The sequence below is a fragment of the Scyliorhinus canicula genome, chromosome 8, assembly GCF_902713615.1.
Source record: "Scyliorhinus canicula chromosome 8, sScyCan1.1, whole genome shotgun sequence".
Taxonomy (NCBI): domain Eukaryota; kingdom Metazoa; phylum Chordata; class Chondrichthyes; order Carcharhiniformes; family Scyliorhinidae; genus Scyliorhinus; species Scyliorhinus canicula.
In genome coordinates, this window is record NC_052153.1 from 127,543,107 (window position 1) to 127,554,182 (window position 11,076).

At 45.8% G+C, this 11,076-nt stretch overlaps 1 protein-coding gene across 2 annotated transcripts in view; it reads left to right on the top strand.

Annotated features, from left to right (window-relative positions):
- The window catches only part of riok2 (RIO kinase 2 (yeast)), a 39,353-nt gene extending 31,327 nt beyond the window's left edge, over positions 1-8,026 (top strand). For both annotated transcript variants that reach the window (XM_038805216.1, XM_038805215.1), the window contains exons 9-10: positions 1,256-1,352; positions 7,739-8,026. In XM_038805216.1, coding sequence (XP_038661144.1) covers positions 1,256-1,352; positions 7,739-7,900 — 259 coding nt within the window. In that variant the 3' untranslated portion in view covers positions 7,901-8,026. The remainder of the gene's footprint in view (positions 1-1,255; positions 1,353-7,738) is intronic.
- Positions 8,027-11,076: the final 3,050 nt, after the last annotated feature.

Sequence of the window (11,076 nt, forward strand, 5' to 3'; positions counted from 1 at the left end):
TAAAGATTATTATTATTAGATGGGAATGTATTAAACTTGTTGGTTGGTAGTCAGCAATAAGCACTAGCAAATGAGCAGTCACCTGGTTAGCTGCCAGTTACCAGTGTATCAGCACCACTTTTTAAAAGCTTTGGTTTTGACGAAGGGTTTAGATCCGAATATCGAACTGGAAATGTGGCAAATGATGAATCTCTGTATATACATGGGTTACAAAGGATCTTGTCAATCTCGATTTGTGGGTGAAGAAATAATAGATGAAGTTTAATGCATGGGAATGCAAGCTTCTGAGAAGCTTAACCTGAATTATGTGTTAAATGGAAGTGCACGAGGCATTGAGTAGGAGGGAGACTTGGGAGTCCCGAAAACCTTATAACGCAATATTTCCAACCTTTTTTTCAAAACATAAAACAGTGACGGGATGATGGTGCAGTGGTTAGCACTGCTGCCTCACCGGTTCAATCCTGGCCCAGGGTCACTGTCCGTGTGGAGTTTGCATATTCTCCCATGTCTGCGTGGGTCTCACCCCCCACAACCCAAAAGATGTGCAGGGTAGGTGGATTGGCCACACCAAATTGCCCCTTAATTGGAACATTAAAAAAAAAACAGCATGCAGGAATGCGTGGCAAGGAGTATTACATATAAATCCAGAGAGTTTTAACTATTTGTCCCTGGTTAGACCACATTTGGCATACTGCAGAGCCTTTATCTCTTTATTTCAAAAAAGCTATTTAGTCATTGGAAAGGGTACACAGAAGGACACCGTTGATCCCAGAATTATGCAGGAGGAAACTGGGTCTTGCCTTTTGAAATGAGAGGGATATGATGTGTTTTTGAATGATTTGGACATACTGATTCAAGAAAGCTTTTCTTCCATTGATAGAATTTAAAACAGGGGTCATAAATTACAAAATAAGGATAATAAAAGGAAGTGAGGTGATTGAACGAAATGTGAATTTGTTTCAAAAGGAAATAGACAGTTTATCAACAAATGGGATTCAGAGTTATTAGAAATGCATCAAGGGACATAAACAGTATGCAGGAATACTGGATATGTAGGAATACTGGATATGTAAGCTGTCTGGAGCTGGATAATGTGTTTTAGTACGTTGTGTCTGTTAGTATGTTGTGTCTGTAAGATTCATCTACAATAGATGCCACAATATATTTTTATGATTTATTAATATACCCGTGTCCTGGAATATAGTCAGTGTGTTGCCAAATTCAGTGATTTGTAAATATTTATTCCATTCTGTAGAAATGAACTAAGCTTGATGCACACAAATGAGCACAGACAAAGGACTACGAGTGTGAGTTCAGTGGGCAGCTTGCTGAGTACTTCAACTATCCCTCCGGTAAGTTTTGTATTAAAAGATTCTCCTAATTTTTCTTTTACTTTTTACTTTTGTAGTAATCAAAGCACGACTATTTCCAGCTTGATTGCTAGATTAGCAGGTGGCTTCCTGACAGTGCTACTCTGTATTCACCATTTTGGAAAGGAACATGAGCGACTTGGATACCACCAACTGCTTGGATACTTAACCATTTATTTTCTCTGGGGCTACCTGAAATTGATAACTCCATAATGCAGGGTGTTGGCACACCTTCTCCAAATTCTTACAAATTACATTTAGAAGTTGCCTATTCATTGAATCCAACTGAACAAAAATTTGCATTGGCTATAAGTATTTTTTATTCTTTCATGGGATCTGGGTGTCGCTGACAAGGCCAACATTTGTTGCCCAAGCCTAATGCCCTTGAACTGAGTAGCTTGCTAGGCCATTTCAGAAGGCAGTTAAGAGTCGACCACATTGATGTGGATCTGGAGTTACATATAGAACATAGAACAGTACAGCACAGAACAGGCCCTTCGGCCCTCGATGTTGTGCCGAGCAATGATCACCCTACCCAAACCCACGTATCCACCCTATACCCGTAACCCAACAACCCCCCCTTAACCTTACATTTTAGGACACTACGGGCAATTTAGCATGGCCAATCCACCTAACCCGCACATCTTTGGACTGTGGGAGGAAACCGGAGCACCCGGAGGAAACCCACGCACACACGGGGAGGACGTGCAGACTCCGTACAGACAGTGACCCAGCCGGGAATCGAACCTGGGACCCTGGAGCTGTGAAGCATTTATGCTAACCACCATGCTACCGTGCTGCCCCCGGCATACTTAATATAGTTAAGTATGGCAGATCTCCTTCCAGAAATGACATTTGTTTTCGACAATCAGTGATAGATTCATAATGACTAGTACTGAGACTCGCTTTCAATTCTAAATATTATGAATTGAATTTAAATTTCACCAACTGCTGTGGTATTTAATCTATTTTTTAAATCTAATGATTTTGTTATTCCATTATAGCTTCCTAAATAAATATTTTTAATGGAAACCATGTAGATTTGTCATGCTATTACCACACTAATCATATGACACCACAATTGGCAGGGACATGTATTATGAAAAGCTTACGTGGGTAGATTCAATTATGAATACAAGTGACAATTGAGAATGGAATGTATGACTTCAAAGTAGGGGTGAATAGCGTGTGTTCCCTGGTCCCCTTCCTGCTAACTTAATTGGAACTAAAGGCCACACTCCATTCTGTCTCTGCAAGGTCTAAGGGGATCAGGAGTATGGGGAGAAGGCAAGAGACTGGGGATGAGAAACATATCAGCCATGAGCAGACTCGATGGGTCAAATGGCCTAATTCTGCTCCTAGGTCTTATGGGCACAAGAAATTGACTAGTTGGATAAATATCAACGTTGACAACCATCCAGAAACTGCATTTCATAAAGAATATAGCACATGCTTATTAGATTCATTCTCTCTTTAAGGAAATGGCTTCTCCATATTGTGTTTAATGACTTAAAATATGAATGTTGAAAAATACATTTGATGGCTGGACAAAAACATTGTTAAAACAACAGTAGCAAGAATATGCGGGGCCCAAATTTTTTGCAGCATCACTGCCGTGGTTAGTGGTTAAAAGTAGAGCCAGCACCGTTCTAACATGCTCTGGGCCGGCGGGACCTCGGGGTTGAAGGGTCCGGGGGCGGCCTGTGGGTGGGGAGGAGGGGTCCAACCACGGGGAGGCCCTCCATAGTCGCCTGGCCCGCGATCGGGGCCAGCCAATCAGTGGGCCGGCCCCTCTGGCTGCGGACCTCTTTTCTTCCGCGCCGGCTTCTGGATCCCTGCGCCATTTGGTGTTGGGGCAGGCGCAGGGGATGGCGGCCAGTGCGCATGCGCTAGTTGGCGCCAGCCCAACTGTGCATGCGCGGCACCGGGTCGACGCTAGGACCGGCAGCTGGAGCGGCGTACTTTAATTTATATTTTTTTTAAATTATTTTTCAGGTAAATAAGAAAATATGGCAGGTTCTAGAAACTGAAAAAATGCAAGGCATACAGAAGTCACTTTGTTTCTTTAGGGAGAACAACCAAGATAATGTTTAGGTTACAAACTCTTTAAACCTGAGAAATAAGAGTCAATCAGAAATGTGTTAATAAATCAGCAAAGCAGAGATTCTAAGATTTTGTTTCCCCCTAAGAATTGAAAACCCCAGAGAAGAATCATGAGTAAAATGATGTATCCTCTGGCCTAATCGGCAGGGCATTGATGAAACAATGTGTATCTAAATAGCCATGGAAGTGGAGGGCTGAGAGGAATGAGGGAGTGGAAATCCTGAGACTTGGGTGTGAAATTAAAACAGGTTTGAAAATGAAGCTATAGATAATGTCTAATATCATTGTTGAACTAGAAGGTTGCAGAGTCCCTAGAAGAAAGATGAGAGGCTGGATTCTCCGCTGTCTGCATGCTCCATTTTGTTGGCAGCCGGGGGGTTTCCCAACGGATTGGGGCTGCCCCACAATGACCCCATTGACCAGCCGGCGAAACGGAGCATCCCACCGGCGTGCTGAACCAGAAATATGGCGTGGCGGGACGGAGAATCCAGCCCGCGATATTTTTCATGAAGCTTTTATTGAGTTTCATTGGAACAGTGTATAGAATCCAAAGTTAGAATGAGAGAGATGTTAATAGGATGAGCCACAACCCAGGGTCAAACTGACAGCGTATTGCAGAGAGGAATCTTCAGCTGAATGGAGGAAAAAATGAACATTTCAGATGTGGGAAGTAAAGTCACCAAAGTGGATAGAGAAAAACTGTCAGAAAAATTGGGAGAATGGGAGGAGGCCTGACAGGAACCTGAAGAAAAGAAGCCTACTTGAGGTAGGTATGAGGTCCAATGTGCTTGGTGTCAGTAAAAAGTTCAATCCCAGAGAGAAATTCACAAAACAGAATTGGAGGAAGTCACATGAGGGGTGCATAGAAATCGGAAGATTTGTTTAATTGAAAATAAAATTCTCAAGATTGGAGCAAGAGCAAGAATGAACAAATAGTTGAACGTTTAATATAATAAAAGCTTCACAGGAGCATAATTGGGCACAGAAGGAAACATTAGGACAAGGAGTTTTTTTTAAAGAGGTAAATGGTGGAGAGGTTTAAGGATTTTAAAGAGGTGGAGAGGTTTTAAAATTGAGGCATTGATAGACCAGAAGTCAATGCAAGTAAAGTTGATGGGTGAAAGGCAAGGTATGGACAGTGAAATTATTTCAAGACTATGAAGGGTGGAAGATGGGAGTGAAGCCAGGAGTTCATTCTGGAGGTCAGAGAAGCATGGATGAGGCTTTCAGCAGCAAATGGACTGAGATGGGCAATGTAGGATCTCTTCTTTATCTTCAAAATAAGAGTCACAGGACCGGTTGATCGGAGGTGTCCAAAAAATAAACGTTATTGTTAATTATTCACTTTAATATACTTGCATAAGAACTAAATCAAAACTTAGATCAAATAATACATAAACTGGTCAGAACATGATGAAAAGCGTTAAACCTGAAAGCAAAACAAAAAGTATAAGAAATAGATGATTCAGGAAGACAGGAATGGAAGAACAAAACCTTGCCCATGAAGTCTTACTATTTTTTAAATTTAGAGTACCCAATTCATTTTTTTTTTCAATTACCTAGCTTGCACATCTTTTGGGTTGTGGGGGCAAAACCCACGCAAACACGGGGAGAATGTGCAAACTCACAAGGACAATGACCCAGAGCTGGGATTGAAACTGGGACCTCTGTGCTGTTTGGCAGCAGTGCTAACCACTATGCCACCATGCTACCCAAGAGCTTCCTGCCTCTAAACCAGAAGTTCCGGAATCAAGTTCCGCCCCAGGACTTGATGGCCAAGGAAGGTGCTTCATAACAGGTTATTATTTGAATGGATGTAAATTAAAAGAGGTGGATACTCAGCGAGACCTTAGTGTCCTTGTGCATCAGTCGCTGAAAGTAAGCATGCAGTAAAGAAGGCAAATGGTGGAAGCAGATACATTAACGGTGTTCAAAGGGCATCTCGACAAATACATGGATAGGATGGGTATCGAGGGCAAAATGTGCAATTTCAAGAAGGAATTATATATACCTCTTGGAGCTCGAGGGATATGGGGGAAGGTGGGATCAGGGTATTGAACTTGATGATCAGCATGATTTAATAACGAATGGCAGAGCAGGCTCAAAGGGCCAAATGGCCCTGCCATTTTCTATGTTTCTCTACAACACTGTCAACAGGCTGAGTATCAACCTTAAATCCTTCCAACACACCAATGGCAGGTGTTAAAAATGGGAGAGACTCCGGTCAGCCATCCTTGATGCGGAGTGGTGTCCCTGAAGCTATAAGCCTCTGGCCACAGGCTAGCGGCCTGTTCCAGGAAAAACCCGCCATGGAAACAGATGAAAATCTGCCTTGTACACCACTAGATACGGGAACATAAACAAGAAGATAAATATGCATATGATTAAATATAAATGTACATTTCCTCAATTTTGTTTTCAATATTAACCAACTCCTGCTTGTGAAAATACATTTTTTGCGTCTGCCTATTTTGGAATAAGGTTGTTTGTCCAAACTGTAAAGGCTAAAATATCTATGCAACTATTAAAAAGATCAGTACATAGGTGCCATCCAGTGATAGGAGCAAGTACATTTGGCTCAAAATCATTGACTAAGCTGTAAAAATGTTTGTAATGTTATCCTTTCACTTGCATTTTGTGACTCTGCCAGCTGTTAAAATGCTATGTTACGATCATGTTTCAATTTCAACTGTCATATTTTTATTAGACCATTCAGATGTATTTTGAATGTAAACATTAGTGCTGGCCTGCATTCAGAAACTGCGTTGCACAGTCTCCACATCTCAATAATACAGTAGTGGTTTCAGTGATCAGCATTTTAATATGCACATATTTCAGACTTTGTTAAATTTGGTTAGTATTTCTATTTTTTTTAAACTAAAGTCAGGTCAGTTGGGTGTCCGATGTGTGAAAATCCATCATGTTTGTGAACCTACAAACAGAACTACTATGAATTCCTGTTTGATGCTGTATGCACATTCTCTTACTGTAGAGGCTTACCGACTTATCCAAACAGAGTTTGGATGCATTTAAGAGCCAAGTCTTTGAGACCTCCCAAGTGTTCACAAATATTGTAGGAGTTAACCAGCTAAAACCATGCAACTTGCCAGTGTACTACAGTTGTATATTCCCTGTTACTTATTCAACTGTGGACCCACCTTTCAATGAACACATTTGACTTGTAGGGTAATCTGGAGCTTGTAGTAAGAATTGCATCCCCACTGAAACATTTGCCCCTCTGGATTATTCTGGGAACCAGGCTGAGTTGCCTTTCCTCATTAGTTTGTCATTTCTATTAATTTTATTTTGTCTTGTATGTTTTTGGGCATGGGATAGCTTGTACTATCAATATACAAGTTGGGAATAAAAAAAGAATCAAAAAACTGCAGATACTGGAAATCTGAAACAAAAACAAACTGCTGGAAAGACCCAGCCCATCTGAGTTTTGAGTCGAATAGGACCTCTTCTGAAGACGAGTCACATTGAACTCGATGTTAAATATGTAGTTTGTGTTTAATGGTGAGATTGAGGTAAAATTGGCTTCCCCTGCACCTATCTTTCTCTTTTTTATGCTTTATGCAATAATTTGACCTTCTCAAAAGTTTAACCTCTTGCTCACCTTTTGCTTTCACTCTGGCATATTGGGTCTCTTGGAGCCGGGAACCAGCTTCAAACAGATCGGGTGCCATCTTTGAAGGACGCCCCAACCAGCCTTGTAGCTGAACAGCCCTGAGGCCTTGTCTCTGGACTCGGTGCTCCCTCTCCTGACAGTCATCGCCGGCAAATTCTCTCTCCCCCCCCCCCCCCCCCCCACTCACCCATCACAATAAATGTGTGTGCACACACAGACACCCACACACATGGGGTTATCACTAAGGTCCTGCCCAGGCACAGGTTGGCACTCCCTCTATACCCGGGGGTTGTATGTACTTCCGCACCCCTGGAGAGATCTCCTTGACTGTTTCATGCCTCGCCAGACTTGCTATAACACGCCAACGCTGGGTTAAGATTTAGTTGGGGTGAAGAAGGTCTGGAGAGTTCTCGCTAATGACATTGTAATGTATTAAAATGAGGTTCCCAGGTTCCTGCGGTTGGGGCCGGGGGGGTGATCACGTCGGTAAATTGCATTTTCCTCTTTTCTCCTAATGTTGAGCCCACGCTGAGTTTCTCAATGACTGAGAAAAGGGGCTCAAAATTGCTCCCAGAATTTCTAAATGCTACATTGATTTGCTTTGAATATAATTTGAGATTGCTTGCCATTTCAGGATGTGATCAAACGGAAAGTCAAACAACAACTGACCAAACAGCAGAAGGCTGCAACAAGAAGACGTTTACAGAAGGGAGAGGCCAACATCTACACCAAACAACGACGAGAAAATATACAGACCATTAAATGGAGTGCTGAAGGAGAAAGCTTTTGGGGTTAGAAGTGGCATATTGGAGCTTCTTGGGATTCAAAAATGTCATTAAAATGAATCTGTAAAAAATAATTTGTGATTTCCATGTATTTGAACTGAAAATTGTGGCTATAAAATCAAATTATACAAATACAATAGAAATTTGTATCTTTAATTTGTTTTTTAAGTCGATAAAGAGAACATATAAACTTAATAGAGAATGTCAGACTGATTTCAAAGATTTCCATTCCTTCCATATATCTAATTGCAAAGTTCGTGGTTAGAAATGTAAAACTGGTGAATTTTGCAGGTTGTTTATTGCACATTTAACTGCCGAGTGAATGTTCTACTCTGCCCCAGCAGTGAGCTTTAGCTAAACGTTTTGAATAGGAAACCCTCTGCCACCACCCATAATTACAAACTTGTATTTTTATTTTCAACGGAAGCCATCTCTGTGTTCAGTTTGAGTGAAAATATGGCAATTGCTTGGTTGTGGATGTTTTGAGCTGTAGGTCTGCACATGGTATAAACTGGGTGATATTTCCCAAACTTATTTTTAGGCTGATGGTTACAGTCAAGACACCGAAGACATCCCTTAGTCTTGACTGGATTTGACACCTGGGGTAGGATTCTCCCCTACCCGGCAGGGCGGGGGGGTCCCGGCGGGATGGAGTGGCGTGAACCACTCCGGCGTCGGGCCGCCCCAAAGGTGTGGAATCCTCCGCACCTTTAGGGGCCAAGCCCTCACCTTTAGGGGCAAGGCCCGCATCGGAGTGGTTGGCGTGCTGCCGGCCGGCGGTAAAGGCCTTTGGCACCACGCCAGCTGGGGCCAAAGGAACTCCGCCGGCGGCTGCTGATGTCATCACCGCGCATGCGCAGGGGGGTCACCTCCGCGTCGGCCATCGCGGAGGTTGATGGCCGCGTGGAGGGGAGTGCCCCCCTGGCACAGGCCCGCCCGTGGATCGGTGGGCCCCAATCGGGGCCCCTACCGTTCTGCCAGGAAGTCAAGGAAAGGCTGCCACCGCCTAAAGAACCCCTGTACTGATCCCCTCAGGGCAAATTTCACCCTCTCCAATTTGATGAACCCCGCCATATCATTGATCCAGGTCTCCACGCTTGGGGGCATCCTTCCATTGAAGCAAAATCCTCAGCCGGGCTACTAGGGACGCAAAGGCCAGAACACCGGCCTCTTTCGCCACCCGCACTCCCGGCTCCCAGCACACCTGGCTTCGCCCCCGAAAAACCTACTCATCCTCGTCCCGGTCATGTGGGCCCCAGGGAGCACCTTGAACTGTATGAGGCTAAGCCTCGCACAGGAAGAGGAGGAATTCACTCTTTCCAGGACATCCGCCCACGTCCCCTCCTCAATCTCCTCACCCAGCTCCTCTTCCCATTTACCCTTCAGCTCCTCCACCGAGGCCTCATCCACCTCCTGCATGACGTGGTACACGTCCAAAATCCTCCAACCCACACCTCCGAGAGCACCCTGTCCCGTACCCCACGTGGGGGCAGCAGAGGGAACCCCTCCACCTGCCGCCTGGCAAACGCCCTAACCTGCATGTACCTAAACATGTTACCCGGAGGGAGCCCAAACTTCCCCTCTAACTCACCCAGGCTCGCAAACCTCCCATCCACAAACAGGTCCCTCAACCTCCTAATACCTACCCTGTGCCAGCCAAGAAACCCGCCATCGATGCTCCCTGGTACAAACCGGTGGTTGCCCTGTATCGGGGACTCCGTCGAGCCCCCCCCCTATGCCGTCTCCATTGCCCCCAAATTTTGAGGGTAGCCGCCACCACCGGGTTCGTGGTATACCTCGTTGGAGGGAGTGGCAACGGCGCCGTTACCAGCGCCTCCAGGCTCGTGTCCACACAGGACGCCATCTCCATCCTCTTCCATGCTGCCCCTGCCCTGTCCATTACCACGTACACACCATCGCTGCATTGGCAGCCTAATAGTACCCACAGAGGTTGGGCAATGCCAGCCCCCCCCCCCCATCCCTGCCCCGCTCCAAAAACACCCTCGAGTCCCATGCGCCCATACAAATCCCGTAATACTCCTATTGACCCTCCTAAAAACGGCCTTCGGGATAAGGGTGGGGAGGCACTGGAAAAGGAACAAAAACCTCGGGAGCACCGTCATCTTGACGGACTGCACCCTGCCCGCCAGCGACAGCGGCAACATGTCCCATCTTTTAATTTGATCCACCAGCCTAGTGTAGTTAAGTTTGTGAAGGGCCCCCCCAGCTCCTAGCCACCTGGACTCCCAGGTACCGAAAGCTCCTCCCTGCCCTTTTCAGTGGGAGCCTACAAATCCCCTCCTCTTGATCCCCCGGGTGCACGACGAACAGCTCACTCTTAGCCAGGTTGAGCTTGTACCCAGAAAAGCCCCCAAATTCCCTAAGAATCTTCCTCACCTCCGGCATTCCCCCCACTGGGTCCGCCACACATAGCAACGAGTCATCTGCGTATAATGACACTCGGTGCTCCTCCCCAACCCCACACCAGACCGCTCCAATTCCTCAACGCCATGGCCAGGGGCTCAATTGCCAACGCAAAGAGCAAGGGGGACAGGGGACACCCCTGTCTCGTCCCCCGGTACAACCAAAAGTTCTCCGATCTCGTCCTATTCGTGGCTACGCTCGCCATCGGGGCCTCATATAACAGCCTCACCCAGCTGACAAACCCCTCCCCGAACCCAAACCTTTCCAGCACCTCCCACAATTACCCCCACTCAACCCTATCAAAGGCCTTCTCCGCGTCTAATGCAACCATTATCTCCACCTCCCCTTCTACCGCCGGCATCATTATAACATTCAGAAGCCTACGCATATTGGTGTTCAGCTGCCTTCCCTTCACAAACCCCGTCTGGTCCTCATGAATAACCCCCGGCACACAGTCCTCTATCCTTGTGGCCAAGATCTTCGCCAACAGCTTGGCATCCACATTTGACAACGAGATCGGCCTATGTGATCCACACTGCAGGGGGTCCTTGTCCCGTTTAAGGATCAAGGAAATCAGCGCCCGTGACATAGTCGGGGGCAAAGCCCCCCCCCCCCTCCCTCCCTTGCCTCGTTAAAGGTCCTAACCAACAGGGGGCCCAGCAGGTCTGCGTACATTTTGTAAAACTCGACCGGGCACCCACCCGGCCCCGGCACCTTCCCCGACTGCATGCTGCCTATCCCTTTCTCCAGCTCAATCGGCGCC